At 34.3% G+C, this 20,961-nt stretch overlaps 1 protein-coding gene across 1 annotated transcript in view; it reads right to left on the reverse strand.

Annotated features, from left to right (window-relative positions):
• The window catches only part of LOC114332608 (cadherin-99C), a 431,877-nt gene that overhangs the window by 149,497 nt on the left and 261,419 nt on the right, over positions 1-20,961 (reverse strand). Inside the window, exon 9 of the mRNA XM_050657985.1 lies at positions 5,924-6,142. Within this exon, the coding sequence (XP_050513942.1) occupies positions 5,924-6,142 (219 nt within the window). The remainder of the gene's footprint in view (positions 1-5,923; positions 6,143-20,961) is intronic.

Genomic DNA, 20,961 nt, shown 5'->3' on the forward strand with positions numbered 1-20,961 from the left:
GCGGAGTAGCAGAGTACAGATTCAGACCTATCCAAATAAGTCACAATAAAATCCGTACGCTCTCATTAGAATTGGAAATAAACACGTTGCCAATATGATATTCAAACTTCAAACTGTTTGAAGAAATTTGATTTCAAGTCAAACCTAAAGATATCGAAATTAAGTCAAGTCAAACTTTTTTACAAAAAAAGTTTGATTTTCAAGTCAAGTCAAGTTTGTTGAATAAAGTCAAACTAGTTTGACTTGATGCATCTCTAATAGGGATACAATAAAAACAAAAAGTTAAGCTTACTTTTCTATCTTAATATTTTTTTATTCATACAATTTATTACGATTTTAACATTCCCATGCTATTATCTATTTTTGACCTTTCACCCCACTATAAAACTTAGAACCCTAAGCATATATAGAAAAGGCCCAAGAAGTTGTTTGAGGACAAATTCGCCGGTCCAGAAGAAAAATGACGCAACCGCAAAATGCAAAATTCTTCAGAAGTGCAAAAAAAAAACGATTTTTAAATATTTAAAATAGGGATTAAATGAAGAGTAATCGTCAAGGAGCATGGGTATGGGGTATGGCGTTTGTTTTTTGACAATGATGGCTTTTATTTTCATCGATATTGGTTCGAATTTCATTAGGTATCTTAATTTAATCGCCTCGTTTTATTCATCTGAAACAAGGTAGGCGCTTATTTCAGTAACGACGCAACTACCCTATAGTGGCTCAGCATATTTTTACAGTTCGGTCTTTTTGTATCATCTTTACATAGAATTTTTAATAGACAGGAATTGACAAAATTTGCAGTTACGTCATTTTTCTTCCGTACCGGACTGAATATCTGCCTGTTATTACTTTTATTATTATAATTTATCCTAGGTGGCACAGCAGTTGCTCCCCCTCTACTTAACTTATTTGTACAGTTGTGCTACCTATTTGGCCACGTGCAGTCGTATTAAAAATTGTGAAAAGTATTTTGAGTTTTATAGATAATACTATTGAGAGTCTTGTGGGTAAAATTTATATTTTGGTGATTAGATAAGCATTTTGTGTTTTTGTAAGAGCGCATCATGAGTGGTGGTTATTTTATTTGTAAGAAAATTCTGGAGAAAATTATTTGTCAATGGAAAAGTCGAGCCATCTTTACTCACTGTTGTCGGCGAACGTTTTTTGTCTCTTTATATGGCGGAAATAAAGACGATTCTCTGGAAACCCTGAGATACAAATGATTCGCTAAAACAGTGACAAAAAATGCATCTCTTCTCACTTCCTCCAACACAAGATGCAGCCCGTTTCCACAAACTCCGAGTGTATCACCAGATTCAGTCATGGCTCGGTAAACATTGTGATCCAGAAAATTGGGGCTGGAAAAAGCATGAACAATTTTGGATACCAATCCAAACTTCCAAGCCTTCGGTACCCCCGAGCTTATGAAATTCATCTTTAGCAGATGCAATGGAAACTGGAAGTGCGTGTGGTTGCCGAAAAACAGACCTCAAATGTTCAGCCGTGTGCCTCTATTGTGGTGGTGAAAGTTGAAGCAACATCGTGGACATATCAATATTAATTTATTGAAGAAAATGAATTGGTAGATAAATTACCGACAATGACGTTAACTCTAACTCTCACTATACCACAAAAATTCACCTCGGATACTGATTCAGATCTTGACTTGCAGCCTGGACCATCGAAAAAAATGAAAAAAAAACTATGATAGATCTTTTTTAACATATAATAATAAATAATATTATTTTGTCTAGAAATTGTCCGTGGATTAGGCCTATTGGAGATACCACACAAAAAACGCGACTCCAGACTCTACCTCATAGGTGGCCGGGAAAAGGGTCAAAAATAGCTTAATAATAGCATGGGAATGTTAAAATCATAATACATAAATATATAGATAGAAAAGTAAGCCCAAGGTTTTGCTTTTATTGTATTCCTATGAGAATTCGAGAATCGGCTGAAGTTTGGAGCGCTGTAAAATCTAAATGAATAAATAAAATTAAACAACTTTATAGTGAAGATTGTTCGCTGAAAAATCCTCTATAAAATCGCAATGATGTTATTTTATGGTAAAATTAACGGAAAAAAGTTATAACCTCCAAAACGAAACTTCTTACTAAATTTTCTCTTATTTTTGTTTATAACTTTTTTGTTGGTCACTTGACGAAAAAAAGTAATAGATATAAGACTATAGAAAATTTAATTTGCTACATTTTATGTGTAACTAAGTTTTCTGTATGGTGGCTAGTTTAGGAGATACATCGCGAAAGCCCTTTGCACCTCTTTTTTTTTCAAGATGGCGGCCGGGGGACAAGGGCGGCGACCCCAAAAACTTGAACTTAAGCTTCTACTGAACCCCCCTACACATTAAAATAATAAAATTGACTCCCCTAAGCAATGCAACCCTAAATGTAACATTTCAATGGACTAGTGCTATATTGGGCGTTACGACATAGATCTGGAGTGGCCGAGTTGTTTTGTAAATAAAAAAATATTTACATACTTTATTATGGAAAATAAATGAGTTAAATAGTAGAAATGTCGAAAGGTCAGAGTTTTCGACAAAACGGAACATCGCAAACAGTATTAAAAAACTTGTAATTGTTAAATAGTTAACCCACAATAACACAACATAAATAATACGTAAAAGAAAATCGTGGGATCTGCTCATTTCTTAAACATTATGACGTATTAAGTCTAATATATTAAAGAACAATATGATCAGTTTCCGAATGAAAGTATGATAATACAAGATAGATCTGCCGATATTTCTACATAACAATTTGTAAAGATAATTTTAAATTTCACAGAAAATATACGTAAACAATAGGCTTATTTTTCATTAGACCAAATATAATTGTTCGTCTAAAAATAATTACGATATTGTTTTTATAATAGTGTCCCTTGAATAATTTTTAAATAAATTTTACTTTTGTTCATTATTTTTGTTTTCTCATAGCTTACTTACTTCATACTGTTCGTATAATACTATACCTACATACTGTTCGATACAGCTAATGAAAATGATGCGTTAAAACAATGGTTGTTTTAAAAGGTTGAAAAGTCCATATCCTATTTGACGTCACTATATCATTATTGTGGTTAAGTACGCCTATATTTTAAATAAACTGAATTTTATTTATGATTTCACTTGCTTTTTTTAGACCATAGACTAATAATACCTGAACCACAGATCACCTACTTCTCTCTAGCTAGATGCTTCCCGACAACGCTTTAGCTGGATATGAAATTCAGCGCTTCAAGAGATTTGTATCGGAACTAATCCAAGCGGGAAATTACGCGGGAATTTCAAAATTTAATTTTGGTGGGAAAATTTTCCTATGGTGGTACGTTATTAGGTGGCATGTGACTTAGACTGCGCGATGTTATCTAAAACTGTTCCCTCAGTGCGGCAGAGAAAAATGTTTGTAATTAGGGTAGACATCTCTTTCTATTAGTCGACAAATCGGCGGGGTCTATCCACCACCTGAATTTCGATAGATACATTAGGTGGATAAACTCCTGGTTTAGAGGCATATCTATGAGCATAACCTCTGAATACATTAGGTTAGGTAAAAAGCAAAAAATGGAATCACTAGAAACGAGAAAAATCAAATAATAAATATTGTTGAGGAACTATTTACAGAATTATACTCGTCTAGCATAGCAGAACCGGAAAACCACGACAAATAACGAAGAATATTAAAGGTAGGATCTGAAACAGTATCAGAAATTATTAAGAAGTGAGTTAAAAATGCCTTAAAATAGATGAAAAATAGAAAAGCTCCTAATAGTAGGGGAGGAAAGTATGCTAAATTTGCAGTTACTTGAGCGTTATGGCTACCTATTGGGTTTTGAAGAGTAGGTCCTAAACCCAAACAAGTTAAGTTAAGTTTTCCATAAAGTAGGCGACTTTACATTTTTTAATTTAATTTTCCATTTCCCACAAAAATATCTCGAATAAACGTTACTTATGTTTACGTGAGGAATCCAAAGATGCAATAAAAAATGGGGGCTCCTATTTAAGATTTTAAAGTAACCCCCCACACCACCTCCGTGAGGGGTCAAGTTTGGTGTCATTCGATAGATTTTTCAAAATTATTGAATACGTGTATTTTTCAGGTTTTCGATCTGATTTCGCGGGGTTCGTATTTAAAATTTTAAATTTACCCCTCACCCCTGTCTATGTGGGGTCGTGTTTGATATCATTCGATATGTTTTTGAAAAATATTGAACACGTATTTTTTAGTTTTTCGATCTGATAACGAACTCCCCTGTATTAAGAGCCAATATATGGTAGAGGTACATTTACAGGGTACAAGCTTTCTCCCCATGTGATAATCTGACGCGCTTGAATAACTGCAAAAATCCCCGCTTGGGCTCCCCTACCATAAAGACGACGGAATAATAAAAGGGATAATTACAGCTGGAGGTCAAACTAGTTTGGAGGCAGTTAAAATCATGATGAACAAGTGCAAGTTGTGGGATGCTAATCCAACCTCTTGGCGAAAAGAGTAGGTGATTTTACTACACAAGAAAGAAGACAAAGGCAAACTAGCAAATTACAGATCAACAAGCCTGTTACACATCCGTACAAACTGCTTACCAAAATCATTACAAATAGACTATCAAATAAGTTCGATAGTTACTTGGCTGTTGAACCAGCGGAGTTTTGCAAAGGTTATAGTACCATAGGCTACCTACCGACAAAACGGAGACTTATAGAAGAGCGTAACGAATACAATAAACCTCTTCATTTGGCATTTGTGAACTACAATAAGGCGTTCGATTCCATAGAATTCTGGGAGGCATTAGAAGACTGAATAACGCAAGGATTGATTACAGATGTAGAATACTCCTAAAATAAATATGCAATAATGCAACTATGCAACTAAACGTAGCAGAAGGTCTAACAACAAGCACACTAAGATTGGAAAGAGGAGTTGATGTAGACACTACACACGATCAAAAGCATGACTATCTACAGAAGATTGATTAGACCCGTAGTAGCCTATAGTTATGAAACCTGGGTAATGACGAAACAAGATGAAGCCCAACTCAGGACATTCGAGAGAAAAATAATGAGAAATGTATATGACCCGGTGTAAGAGGAAGACCGCTCATGGAGAATCAGAAGAAACGACGAGGTTAATGAATTAAATGAAAGTTATGATATTGTAAGATTTGTGAAAAGTCAAAGAATGTCATGGCTGGGACATGCCCAGAAACAAGATGATGCAAAAACAACAAAGAAAATATTACAATGGAATCTGATAGGAAGGAGAAAAAAAAAAGGAAGACACAGAACGAGATGGTTGGATATCGTGGAAGATGACCTGAAAACCATGAACATAAGACAATGGAGAAGAAGGACACAAGAGAAATCTGAATGGAAGGACATAGCCAGGCAGCCAAAGACCCATCCGGGGTTATGATGTGAAAAGAAGAAGTGTCATTAGAAGATGTGTCCAAAGAAGTCAAATTAGGAATACCGCGGAATTAAAATCGATAACAGATCTTAAAGTTTAGTCGATTACATAGTACTCTATAGTACTCATAGTATATAGATATACCTAGGTCACATGATAAAACTGGGAAAACAGAATCAAAGATATCACTAGAAGCAACCAAATGGCTTGGACAACGTTAGGAAGTTTTAATGTCTTTTTGAAAAACAAAAGGATTTAAAGAAAAGAGTATTCAGGAGTTGTATCTTGCAAGTTATGACCTATGGATTATATAACACAAACCAGAGAACAGAGAATAACTATTCATAGAGAGGCCTTTGATCAGAAGTGGATGCAAACAGCTGAAGATAACGAAGAAGAAGGCTCTCTGGTTCGTTCTTTCTAATCAAGAAAGCGATAAAACATCCCTTTTGTAACAACCCTAAACTAGAAAATAGTTATTATTGGCTTACCTTAATTATGATGCTAAATTTCTTTGTCGTCGACGTATCCACTGGTTTAATCTGATGAACTTGTCCAGTTTCTGAATCAATTCGAAAATAGTTGCTGTACGTTTCAGGTACACCACTGACGAATGAGTATTGAATTGGAGAATTGATGGTATCCATGTCCACCGCTTGAATCTTCTCTGGTGAAATGTTAAGTACTCCTTGAAGTACTCCGCTGGACACCTATATTATAAATCAGTAATTAGTTAGGCAAACGGGAAGAATTAAGTGAACAGTATAAATTATTTCCGAAGGGAAAATCAAAATGTCGAAATAAAAGTATCTTCAATTGAACTGAATTTGTGGTTAAGTCCCAATAAAGATAGTAAATAATATAAATTTGTAGAGAATATAGTAGTGCATATGATTAAAGATTAAAAACGGCATTAGATTATTAAAGAAATCTAATGGAGTCTAGATACTTCCTTCACTATTTAATTAAAAGCTGTGCGATTGACTTATATTTTATGATATGGAATTTCATATGGAATATTAAATTATATGGAAATTCTTCATCTCATTTATAAACATGTTAAATTATGTAAATACAAGTTGTAAACGTAATATGTAATAAATAGGCATAATTTGTTAATGTGATTTGAAAAAATTAAAAAAAAATAATATTAAAAAAAAAACACAAAATAAAATAATAACAAAAAAAAATAATAAACAAAAAAAAAGAAAAAAAAAAGGAACAAAAATAAAAAAGAATAGAAAAAAAAATAAGTATAAAAAAAGTGTTTCGCACAAATTAAAATATATATAAAAAAAACACAGTAAAATAATTAAAAAAAAACAAAATAGAAAAAAGCTACACAATGTACCAATGAGCTATAAAAATAAAGCTATAAAAATAAAATTGTAGAATGTACTTATGTTATAAGAAATTTATGACTATGAATCTGCAATCAATCAGAAACAAGTGTCTGGCTAATTGGCTCTGCCAAAGCCATTTTTCAAAAAAAAAAAGACTTATATTGTATAAAACCGAGTGCGGGTGGTGTTTGAATTTTGAACTATAAGCTTTTGTTAACTTTGTATGCTTTGCATTTCATTTTATGATATATTTGTTCTTTATATTTTCTATCCATCGTTAAATTTATAATATTAGTTATCTCGAGATAAGCCCTAAAACAGCAAAGAGAGTATCTTTTATGATAGATGCTTGTTTGAACTTTTTTTAACTAATGACCAGGCTCTCTTTACTATGTTTGTAATTGTGCATGATTTTACCATATGATATATGTATTTATTTTATCATATTTATTGTTTATTTCTACATGTAATCAACCACACATTAATAATTGTTTGGTGCAGTTTTGATTTGTGTATAATATAGTTTCCTGTTTATTACCTGTTTTTTGGGATTCACCCTTCTGGTGAACCATTTGTTCAATATATTGTTTTTTGTTTATTTCACGATTTTTATTTATCTACTCCTAATAAGTTTCCTGATAAGAGATTACCTCCAAATATTTTCCAAGTAACATAACCTATCACTATATTATCTTCGACCAGGAGAAAGATCACGTGGAATAAGTTTTGTAGGTAAGTAGGTGGACAACTGTCACCGAATATATTTATTATTTCTTTATGTAGTATATTGACAACATTTATTTTTTTACTAATTACCGTTCATATCTTTTCTTGTAATTATTTGGTCTCAGAACCTAATAATCTTTTCTTACTTGTTTCCGTTTCTAAGGTTTCTTAATTTTCCCCTTATAACCCTAAAAAGTTGAGTGGCGCCCGGTATCTCTTTTCTTTTCTATAGTAATTTTACCTACCCATCTTTTTAACCGTTTCTCTCTCCGCTCTAACCTATCTTCTCTTGTCTTATCTTTACCTATTTCTTCTATTGGCCCCATTCCACGTTCCAAAATCTAGTTTCGAACCCACGACTCGCTTTCCACCAACCATCTGGCTGCCGTTCGCAGTGTCTCCATTGGTGACCTTTCTAGCACCATCCAAAAAAAGGTTTCCGAGGTTACAATGTGAATTCCGAATTCATTCCTTATCCGGCTTAGTCGTTCGGTAATGGAAATCATTTCGACTTCATCTGCTGCTAGTATAAGTGTGTCATCTGTGTATCGCAGGTTACCGATTTTTCCATTTCCTATAGTGAATCCTCCATCCCATTCGTCTAGTACTTCCCTCATTATTTTTATCAGTGGCGTCACAGCTCTTTATGAGCCAAAGCCTTCTTCAGAACAATCCTCCATTCGCCCCTGTCTCTGGCAACTCTTCTCCATGCTCTAATTCCAATAGATTTTAATTCATTCTTTAAGTTATCTTGGTACCTAAGTCTCGCTTTTCGTATCGGCCCTCTTCGGCGAAAAACTTTTCTGACTATGGTATCTGCCCCTCGCCTGATTACATACCCTACTCATCTAAGGTGTGCTACAGGCTAACCCTAGGGCCACACAGGCGATAATTTACGGTGCCGTAAGAACAGTAAGTGCTGTAAAATTGGCTAAGGCCACACGGGCAATAATTTACGGCGCCGTAAGAGCAGTAAACCTGACGAGGTATTGGTTGACTAACTCCTATCGTTGATTGAATATGCGGATATATTCAATCAACGGATAATCAATCCGCGAATTAATCAATATGCGGATAATCAATCCGCATATTCAATCAACGCTCCTATTTAGAATATAATAGAATAGAAATATGCTTTATTGTCATGAAAAATTTAACAATTTTATAGACAAAGCTTACAAGAATCATACATAAGAACAATAACAAATAACAAATACAATTTACTAAAATGATATAAATCGTCAATATAAATAAAATATAAGGAAGTGAAACAAAAATCAGTAACAATCCATTGCAAAATTTAAAAAAATTGCAAATTGCATAATCTAAGAAATTTAATAAGTTAAGTTAAGCTACTGCATATGACACTCAAATATAGATTAAGATTCTACTTATAAATAAGAATACTGTACTTCTTAGTTAATGGTTAAGAAACTCTGCTATTGAATAATATGGTCTTTCAGATAAATAGGCTTTAGTCATTTTACGGAACTTGGGGAAAGATGTTGCAGATTTAAGTTGTAGAGGGAGATGGTTGTAAAGTTTTTTTGCAGAATATAAGTAATATAGATTTCTTTACTAACTCACTGGACGGGATCGGTAAATAGATGTCAAAGGTAGAATTTCTGGTGGAATAGTCATGTCTAGGTCTTGCTGGAAGGACATGTAGATGTTTACGAATTGAGCAAACAGTTTCTAAAAAAGAAGGTAGTGTTTGAATCATGTGATCTTTGAAGTAGCTTCTGCAATGTGTTGTTCTTCCGAGGCCAAACAGATATCTTATTGCTCTTTTTTGTAATTTAAAAATAACATCGGATTGGGCAGCCGTACCAGAACCCCAAAAAGGGAGACCATATCGAAGATGGGACTCGAACAAAGAAAAATATGTTATTTTGGAAGAGGCTAAATTCATTTCCTTCGAAACAGATCTTATTGCAAAGCAAGCTGAGGATAGTTTCTTGCTTAACACATCAATATGAAGGGACCATTTAAGGTTGTTATCTAAAAAAATACCAAGAAACTTTACAGAATCAACGATACTGATCTGGCTGTTATGAAACGGTAAGGGTTGAAGAGCTCGTTTATAGGATAATGCTACTGTTTTATCTACTTTAAAAGAGAGTAAATTTGAATCGGACCAGGATTTTATTGTGAGTAGATCAGAAGTTATAGTAGCATGAAAAGTTGTGATATTTGAGTTGCTCCAAGTGATACTGGTATCATCAGAAAAAAGAAAAACAACTTTTCCCTAGATTTTTAGCTAGTGATGTCATTAATAAAAATAAGGAAAAGTAGAGGATCCAATACTGAACCATTTTTGAGACTAGAGTCTGTATCATTTGCTCTAACCAGTGGTTTCCTATTATCCAAGTAAGATTGAAATCAGTTCGAAGAAATACCTCGAATTCCATAGAAATCTAGTTTTTTTATCAAAATGTCGTGATTTACACAATCGAAAGCTTTGGCATAATCACAAAAAACAGTGGCAGTGTGCAGATTATTGTTTAATGCTTGATAAACCTCATGTAGTACTGAAACTAGGCATCTGTGGTACATTTATTATTAAAAAAGCCGAACTGATTTTGTGATAAAATATTGTTATCAACGAGAAACGACATAAGTCGGGCTTTTATGAATCTCTCAATAATTTTGGAGAGTACCGGTAGTAATGCAATAGGTCTATAATTGCAGGCATTTGATTTTTCACCACCCTTATGAAGAGGAATAATGATGGTCGTCTTTAGGCACTCTGGAAATTTACCTTTCTCAAAAGAATCATTAATTAGAGAGATAAGGACTCCCAACACACTGTCTGGGAGATTTGAGAGAATTTTTATGGATAGTCCATCGGTACTACAGGAAGATTTGCTTTTGATACTATTGATTGTTTGGATCAGTTCAGATTTATCAACCGGTCTTATAAAGAATGAATTCGAGACTTTTCCTGAATTAGGGAGATAGGAAATGGGATCTTGTTGTTACACAATAGTTGATGTTATATTTTTACTCACATTAACAAAGTATTCATTTAGATTTTCTGGGTCTGGAAGGGAAAATGTTTGAGCTGTGTGAGTTTTATTTCGAAGATCGTTTATTATGGACCAAGTTTCTTTTGCAACACTTTTGGAGCTTCTCAAACGTGTTGCAAAAGAAACTTGGTGGCAGATTGTGGATTTCATCTACAATTGGTGGAGGAGTTAGTCAACCAATGGGTTTACTGCTCTTACGGCGCCGTAAATTATCGCCCGTGTGACTTTTCGCTAAGCGGCAGTAAGCGCTGTAAAAAGCATGGCCAGACGTGGATGTAAATTACGGCGTGTCGCGAGATGAAAATACAGGTTTATGGTCGTTTTGTGGCTAGATGAGCTACAAATTTCGTTCAGTATACTGCATACTAGATATCTTGGTGTTTATTTTTTGTTTCGTGCAGTGGCGACGGCTAATAAAATGAATTCGTCCCTTCGTTTGCGACATGACGCCAAAGATGGGCCCGTTCGATGTTGCTGCGCGATATTTTACAGCTTAGGCTACGGCTCCACGGGCGGGAAATTGACGCTAGCAGTAGCAGTAAAATGAATTTAAGGTTCCGCGGAACGGAATAGGGATAGCCGAACTGTACCGACTACAGGACTTGTGCGTAGTCGGTTAAGTTCGGCTATTCCCATTCCGTTCCGCGGAACCTTAAGTTCATTTTACTGCTACTGCTAGCGTCAATTTCCCGCCCGTGGAGCCGTAGCCTTAGTCTGGCCATCTACTACTCTCACCGTGGGACCTATTTTCGAGCTTACTTTTATTGCTCTACGGCGCCCTGAGGACATTGCAGTCTATCTTCTTTAAGTTCCGGACATTCATTAATTGTTCATGTCGTACTTTATCGAAAGCTTTATTATAGTCAATAAAACAGACGTATGTATTTTGAGTCCACGGAATCAACTTTCGTTGGAATTTTTCATAAATAAATAGACTTAATGTGACTGCATATTGTAGAGATTTTGTCTCCTTTATTCGTCGTCTCGTTGCCTTATAAATAATTGTAAAAGACAGAGATTAAGGATGTTGCCAGAAAGTGGTTCCACGAGAATTTTCAGAGACTTCTCATTTCTTTTATTAATTTAAGTTTTATGATTTTGAAAACAAGTTGGCTGGGGGAAGACTTTAGATGTGCACTGTATTTGATATTCCCTTGCACTAAAAGTGAAATAAAAAGCCATTAAAATTCTCTAATACGTTCGTAAAAGCATAAAGGTCTGTCTCAGGTATTTTTTTGTTTATGTCTGTCACATGAAGTCAGTTTTATAGCGACAAGACATAAAATATTTCCAAAGATAAATGACCGGTGAAGGTTGTCAATCGACAAAAAAATTATTTAATAATGAAAGCTGTATAAACATAAACGTCTGCTAGTTTTACTAAGATACCTGTGGATTAAATGATGTATTCAATTATTTTGGAATTAACAGTCTTAATAATAAATCACGGATAACGATACTGTCAAACAAATTAAAGACATTTGATATATGTGATGTAAAGTACTTCTGGAAGATCTTAAAGTTTGCAGAAAAGTTTCAATATAAAAATACATCGTCTTAGAAATTCTATATTACATACAATGTATCTAATGGAAAAGAAGTGAAAGGCAAAATTTACAAAACAGTCATCAGACCAGTAATGACACACACGGCAGAAACACGACCTGATACAGAAAGGACAAAAATAATGCTAGAGATGAAAACCCTTAGAAAAATCGATGATAAGACACTATGGGATAGAGCTAGAAGTGCATATATACGACGGAGATCCAAGGTGAACAACTAAATTTTTAACATTACAGCTACATATTTAAAGCAGAAGTTGGCAAAGTAACCGTAGTTATTAAGAGATCCATTCTCCAATAATGGAAAGAATGTATATCTTTATAATAGATTAAACTATACTAAAATCACAATAAAGATGCACTAGAAATAAACAAACCAAGACACGTTGAATGTTACAAGGAGCCAGGCCCGGACCGGGCCGCCGGCCCACCGGCCCGCGGGCCGGTGCGCCTTTTTCTTTCGTTCATGTTCCATTAAAAATTTAAACGCTTAATTTTTTTTACTTTACACAAAGATTTGTTTCAGCAAAGAACAATTGAGCATAGTGTGGTTGCAAAATGCAACTCGTATCAGGTATCAGATAATCAAAGTCTAGCACACATAGCTCGAAAATGGCATCCAGTGTTTTGTGTTAATAGCTTAGATGCGACGCGCGGCGCCCTCGAAGACCTTCGGGCGCCTTTTGCCTTACTACATTATACATATACATACAGGATTGTTGCGCTCCAGAATCATACATAACGAAGCCAGTGGATACAAAAAATACAACTCATATCAGTTATCAGATAATCAAAGGCCAGCACACATAGCTTGACAATGACATCCTGGGTATTAACTTAATAGCTTAGATACGACGCGGGGACCTCGAAGACATTCGGGCCCTTTCGCCTGACTACATTATACATACAGGATTGTTGCGCCCCAGAATCATACATAACTAAGCCAGTGAGTACAATAAAATACAACTCGTATCAGATAATCAAAGACCAGCATACATAGTCCGAAAATGGCACCCAGAGTTTTATGTTAATAGTTTAGAAACGACGCGCTGCGCCCTCGAAGATCTTCGGGCGCCTTTTGTAGGTATCAATATCCGCTGTTTATATTATAATATGAGGCCATGAGAGCCAGAGTGGCTAATAACTCTGGAACAAGCACTCAAGCTGTGGAAAAATGGCATGGGAATTCCTCTCAATGACGAGACCACATTATACACATAGGGCCGGTTGTTCGAACGCTAATCCACAGTGATCATTATCAAATATTTAATTACTGTCACCAACTGTCAATGTCAACCTTGTTTGGGTTGCTGAAAACATAATTGATTACAATTATGAAATTACTTAATCAATTATGTTAATAATTGTTATGTTAATTGATTAACTAATCTCATAATTATAATCAATTATGTTTTCAGCAACCCAATAAAAGTTGACATTGGCAGTTTTGGTGACAGTAATTAAATATTTGATAGTGACCATTGTTGATTAGCGTTCGAACAACCGGCCCTTAATGTTTCGCTGATGACCAAATTCTGATTGCTCAGGATCATGACGACTTGCGTTACATGACGTGGAAGTTAATAGAAGAATATAACAAATGGGGCCTCGCAGTCAACATTAAGAAAACTGAAGCCATGTGTATTGGAGGGACAAAGCAGTCCATTACATTAGATGATGGGGTATAAATTAAACACTGTGATGAATACAAGTATCTGGGCATGAAGATTCAAGATGAGATACTCGATGCTGATATAAATGACAGAAACATACAGGGTAGAAAAGCCATATCCATGATGAACGGCATTCTGTGGGACCAAACAATATTTAAAGTGAACAAACAGATCATATACAATACCATACTTAAAAGTGTAAACAAAAGTCTCCACAAGATGGAGACCTTACGAAAATGGTACGGCCATATACAGAAAATGCCAGATGACAGGATCCATAAACGGATTTTGGCATGGACACCACAAGGGAGAAGGGAAAGAACAAAGCCGAGAAGAAGCTGGAGGAAGAGAATTGAAATAGAACTAGAGGAAAGTCCAGGTCTGTGATTAAACAGAGAAGAATGGCGGTTAGGAGTCGGAAGGCGTCGGAGGGCTCTGTAAACCGATAGTAGTATATTATTCTGTAGCAGTAGTTGAAAAATTACCCACACTTTTTAAAAATTTGTTTCGAGTCTCCAGAGAGTACCAAAGAGTGTAACGGATTAAAAGGGATAGGTACCTACTGGGAAACTGAAGCTATATTTTTGTGGCATCTTAATAAGTTTATTCCAAAGTAAACTTAATATAACGAGCAAAATGAACTAAAGCACAGGATATCAAAAGGTAACCGAAAGGTAGACAGTTTAAAAAAATTATTAAAGTCAAAGTACCTATCGAGAAAGACGAAAACCAGAATATACAAAACCGTAATAAGAGCAACAGTCATCTACGGATGTGAGGCATGGGTGCTAAACAAAACAAGAAGAAATGATAGAGAGGTGGGAACGGAAGGTACGAAGAGCTATTTTCGGGGGAAAATACAGAAGACGGTTGGCAAAGAAGAACCAATCAAGAATTAAGGATGCTTTACAACGAACCAAGTATAACAAGATACACAAAGGCACAAAGAATCAGGTGGGCAGGTCATGTCGAGATAATGGATAGAGCAAGAATGCCAAAGAAGGTACTGCTAAGTACTTAGACCAGTTGGGACAAGGAGACGAGGTAGCCCAATAAAAATATGACAAGAAAAGTTTCAGGACGATATAGGATCGATGAAAATTACAGACCGGAAAGAGAAGGCGAAAAATAGGATACAGTGGAGAACCATAGTGCAGAAATTTTTACATAGAAATTAAATAAGATTAAATATAAGACATTAGTATATACTATCATGTGTATTATGTAAAATTGTAAAGTAGTACTAAAAATTGTAAAGCCCTAGGCCTACAAGGCCTGTAGTGCATATTAAATAAATAAATGAAACTTAATAGTACTTAAAAAATTTACAAGTAATATTCAATGCATTAGGATTTCAAAAAAGTTTAGGAGGGGGGTAGTGGTCGGGCGCCTTAGTTCAGAGATTAGGTTGGCGCCTTTTTTAGAATTTGGGTTGGCGCCTTTTTGATGAGCCAGTCCGGCCCTGCAAGGAGCACTCCCGAATCATGATTTCAAATGTAAAAACTTTGTAAATCATGATTTGGGATTTACAATGTAAAATAATTTACATTGTAAATTATGATTTGGGAGTGTTCCTCGTAGCATTCAACGTTTCTTGGTTTGTTTATTTCTAGTCATCTTTATTGTGATTGTAGTATATTTCATAAAATTTCATTAAAATAAATTCAATAGATTTCGTATACATTTTTTTTAATCTTACACAAAAAAAAACTAAACCATATACATGTTTGCCAATTTCTTTACATATAAAAGGCCACTCTACGTATCCAACACACTTTATATGTACATATAAATGAAGAGTTATTTGGGTGGCCGCAGAATTTTTTAAAATTGTAAATACTTTTTTCACTTATAAACAAATAGAATATCTCGGTAAGGGTTAGTTTAAATTAAATTCAGAAAACATCGTTGAAAAATACTCAATAGGACACTTATTTTAAAATAAAAAAAGTTGAATTACAAACAGTGGTTTCTGAGATACAACCGGTCAAAGTTGCGCTGCATTTGCGAAGAAGTTATAAACAGTAGGATGGTAATATTTGAATCTTACTCTTTCGGACCGTTTTCTCAATAGAAATTTTCATATCTTAAAGATATTCATAATATTCATAACATACATTTTTAAAAAATAAATGCGATCGGTATTGCGTATAAAAAATACCAAAAAAACTAGAGAGGTTGAAGAAAATTTACGCTACACTTATAAAAATGTATTTTCACCGCTACCATTGGAGCAATTTTCCACTTATTATTTTAATCCGCGTATCTTTTAAAGCTCTAAATACAAATATTCTAATATGAACGGTGTAGGTATAATAAATCATTTTTCTTGTCCAATGTTTACTGAGTTTTTGCCAACGCAGTTTTCTAAATTTAATTTAAACTAATAGTTAAGTACTTAGATATTTTATCTGTTTATACGCCAGAAAATTGTGCGTTGGATAGGTGTAATGCTCGTATGGTGCAAATGGAAGGAATTAATTCGTTATTTCGTAAACCACCGACGATAAGGAAAAATCCCAAAATAGGTGCGGGAGCACGCCAAATAGAATTTAATTTTAGTGACGTCACTTTGCCTAGCAACCGTCAATTCTCCCATTATGAAATTCTATTTTGTGATGTCAGCAAAATAGAATTCTATTTGGCGTGCTCGGGCCCTTGGTCGATTTTTATTTTTAATTTATGATATTTTGGCAAATGTTTATGTCAAACTAGTGATGTCATCCCTTTGGGCGAGAGGACGTAATCGATGATTTTTTTTTAAATGGGAATAGGTGTGTGTTAGCTCATTTGAAAGGTAATTCAATTATTTATTCAGTAATATAAACATTTACGTAATTATTTCTACAGGGAGTCCAAAAATTTTTTTAATTAAATTATTTGACAAAAAAAATATGAATATATATAATTTATTTAATTCAAAATACATTTTACTGTTGCCCGAAAACAGAAAAAAATATTTCTTTCCCAAATAAATATTGCTTTTCGATTAAATTAAATGTTCAAGCCAGCTCCCGCCAAAAGCCTGCTTCTTGGATGTTTGAACATTTAATTTAGGCGAAAAGCAATGTTTATTTGTGAAATAAACATTTTTTTCTGACAGTAACAAAATGTATTTTGAATTAAATAAATCACATACATTATTATTTTTTTTGTCAAATAATTCAATTAAAAAAAAAGAGTCCTGTGCTGCCCTGCATAACATCCAGGCATATCTGGAACATCATTTAACCATTATATAAATATGTAACGTAACATAACCGTTCACATTTAAAGGGTTTTTACCCAACGCATTTTGGTGGCCCAGGCATGCTATTTTTTGGCTTTTAGAACGCTGATGATGGATTTCTCAATCCGAAAACGTTTTGTCTTAATGTAACCCTCATTTAGGGTATTTTAAAATACTTATACCTTTTACAACAAATCTAGTATTTTTGTGATTTATGGTATACAGCCAGCTACAGGAAGTTTATTTTCCTTGTGGATTTAAATTTAAAAAAACATTTTTGGGCACCCTGTATAAATAATTATGTAAATGGTTATATTATTGAATAGAGAATTAAATAACCTTTCAAATGAGCTAGCACACGGCCCCTATTCTCATTTAAAAATCATCGATTACGTCATCACGCCCAGATGGATGACGTCGCTAGTATGACATATAGGTATGCCAAAATAACATAAATTAAAAATAAAAATCGACCTGTTTCGGGATTTTTCCTTAAAGTTGCCGGCTTGCGAAATATCGAATTTTTTTTGTACGATACTGTATGTAAAAAAGTTGTCAAACATGTATATATGTATTATGGTTAGTTTTTTGTTGTGCATGTGCACAATTTTAAAGAATTTCAATTTAAAAAAGGTTGTAAAATTATTATACGAAAACTATTGATTTAATGTAATGAAATTTGATGACCTATTTTACTATTTGAGGTGTGCAAGTACTTGGAGGGGATACGAGAAACGATCGTGCGCGAATAGCGGAGAAATCTTGCAACTTTCTTAAATAATTCATATTGTCAATTCAAATTGTCAAATTGACGTATATTTCATACCTACTGTCATTGAAGCAGAAAAATTATATGTTGCTCCACAATATTGATATTATGATATGCAATTATTATATAAAGGTAAATTTAATTGTATTTTGCTTGCAGTACTGCATTTTAATAACTAATTTTATTTACTACATACAATTGTTTACGTTTTAATAACATAACCTGAATCTTATTTTTTCTTCTTATTATTTTTTTGGACTATGGCCTTGACAATTATCCAGTAACCAGGACTAATATAATTGGCCAATATAATTAAAAGTGCGAAGAATGTTGCTGAGCGTAGAAACCAGGTGTCGCTTTACCGAACTTGCACGGTCCCAATACCATAAAGATATTCTGGACGAATTATGAAGGTCCTAACTGCAATCTAAATGAAAGAGTAATAAATTTAATCATTTTTAGCCAGTCGTATCTTACAGAAAATTAAATTATCACTATTTTATTTCATTACGACTTTGCTTCAAAATAAATCGGTTTAAACTTATAAGCAAGAAAAGTAGAAAAAGAACATTGATTTTTGTATATTATTCAACATTTTTAAATATTTTAATTTTTTATTAATATTCCCGATCTATTTAAGTGGGAGGGAAATTCAATTATTATTATTGAAGTTATCGCACAAGTTTTTTTTACAAAAATCAGAATTCTACCTCTCACATCCAATAATGTAGTTGTTTTTTCACTGATCGGCTTTTGATTCAATAAAATTGTGTTTTGACTAGGAAAGTTTTGGGGTAGTTCTGATTTCTTTCATTATATGGATTTTGGGATGCTGAATCCGAATATGAGGTTTGCGGACAAACTTTTTTGCCGGATCATTGAAAAAATCGCGAAAAAAGCGAAAAATTTCTGCTTTTTTCGGCTTTTTTCCTCGAATCTCGAAAACTACTAACTTTTAGTAAATGGTCTGTTAACAGAAATTACAGTACTTAAAATTATCTACAAATATATTTACTTTTTTTTTCAGACGAACCGTTCGGTCTAAAGTATAAGTTGAAAATTGACAACTTTTAACGGTCTCGGCAAAACCCACTTTTTACATTCCAAAACTTTATTTTTTATTAGAATGCTGTCATTTGATAAATTTCTCCTAGTTTTCTGTACAAATAATAAATGTTAGTTCATAGGTATGGTATGTCTCTTGTGACAGATTCCATGAGTCCAATTCGTCCAAAGAGGCCGGGAATGTCTCTGCTTTCCCCTTAGAGTCACAGAAGATCAGGCACAGATGGAGTCACAGTTTAAGTTGGTGTGAACATTTCCTTCGGATCTGTTATCTTGATTTCTAATAAACCTTGAAGTTTTGTCCTTTTAAAATGAATTAGTTGAACAGCTCCCTGACTTCCATAAACCTCAGGCGCGGGTTTCTTTTTTATCCGAGGAATGGATTGCTTATGAGCTACTGCATGTTTTGGTATATGACGTGAAAAGTGTGGTATTCGTCGATTGTATGTACGTTAAAATCAGCGTTATCGTACACCTGCAGTGTAAAGCACGGCAGGTCAATTTTCTGCGGATCGCCTGCGAATGCTGACACTTCCAGGCGAACAGCTTCTGTATAGGATGAAAAAAACCCGAAAGAGGAAACTACATCAACCTATTTTCTTGAGTCGTACTTTTTGTAGAGAAAACGGCTATCCCTGCAAGGAATCGAATGGTGAGACCAACTCTTTGTGCCTTACTGCCGCTACAAGACTTTGAGCAAGCGCGTTGCTTATCTGGAAGTGTCAGCAATCGCAGGCTATCCGCAGAAAATTGACCGGTCGTGCTTTACACAACAGGTGTACGAAAACGCTGATTTTAACCCTTTCTATGCCAGGCCTTAATTTGTATGTGCATGTTGGTCCCTCAATCCCAAAGGTTTTTTCATGCTTAGATTCTCATTGCCTTATATATACGTCGCATATAAATGAACAAATAAATGACCAAAATATGTTTTTAATGAGTTTTTTTAACCAATTTAAACGTGTTCTTTTCAAAAGTACTCATCAGAGAGCAAAACCAACTTAAAAAAAAACTTAAAAAAAATAATGTAATGTAAATTGACATTAAAAGTTTTCTTTGGTGTGGTACTCCTCAAAACATGACACTACGCAAAGGCCGACTCCGCATCTTGCACATATGTATCTCGATTCGCTTCTTTTTTTTCTGGTCTTTTCTGTGGCTACAAACGCTTCACCTTCTAGCAGCTACCTATAAGCGTTGCCACCAGTGCTACAATATAGCATATATCTAAAATATGTGGACAAATATATACGGCAATGGGTCCGCATGACCTGTCTTAGGTGCCAACATTTTGAGGCTTTGGGAACAATAATCTAACATTTTCGGACATATTTCTACGGCATTGGGACACCAATGAGTCTAAAATTTTATAAGCAACGCATATTTTCGGCTTTGGTAAATTGAGACCATAGCACCTTGAACGTATATATACGGCGGCTGGGAATACAGACCCACTTCTTCAAAAAACATATATATATATATATATATATATATATATATATATATATATATATATATATATATATACAGCGTTGGGACAGAAAGGGTTAACGTACACACAATCGACGGATACCACATTTTTTACGTCATGGGTGGCATTTCTTGTATTGCACCAAAACATGCAATAGCTCCTAACCAATCCATTCCTCAGCTGAAAACTAAACCCGCACCTGAGGTTTATGGAAGTCAGAGAGCTGTTCAACTAATACATTTTGAAAGGACAAAACCTCAAGGTTTATCAGAAATTAAGATCCGAAGGGAATGTTCACGCCAACTGAAACTGTGACTTCATCTGTGCCTGATCTTCTGTGGTTCTAAGGGAAAAGCAGAGACATTCTCGGTATTTTAGGATGGAATGGATTCATGGAAGCTGTGACAAGAGACATACCATATTCATATTATGAACTAACATCTATTATTTGTACAGAAAACTAGGAGAAATTCATCAAATGACAGCATTCTAATAAAAAATAAAGTTTTGGAATGTAAAAAGTGGGTTTTGCCGAGACCGTTAAAAGTTGTCAATTTTCAACTTGTACTTTAGACCGAACGGTTCGTCTGAAAAAAAAAGTAAATAGTGATGTTTGTAGATAATTTTAAGTACTTTAATTTCTGTTAACAGACCATTTA

This window comes from Diabrotica virgifera, chromosome 8 (genome assembly GCF_917563875.1).
Source record: "Diabrotica virgifera virgifera chromosome 8, PGI_DIABVI_V3a".
NCBI classification, from domain to species: domain Eukaryota; kingdom Metazoa; phylum Arthropoda; class Insecta; order Coleoptera; family Chrysomelidae; genus Diabrotica; species Diabrotica virgifera.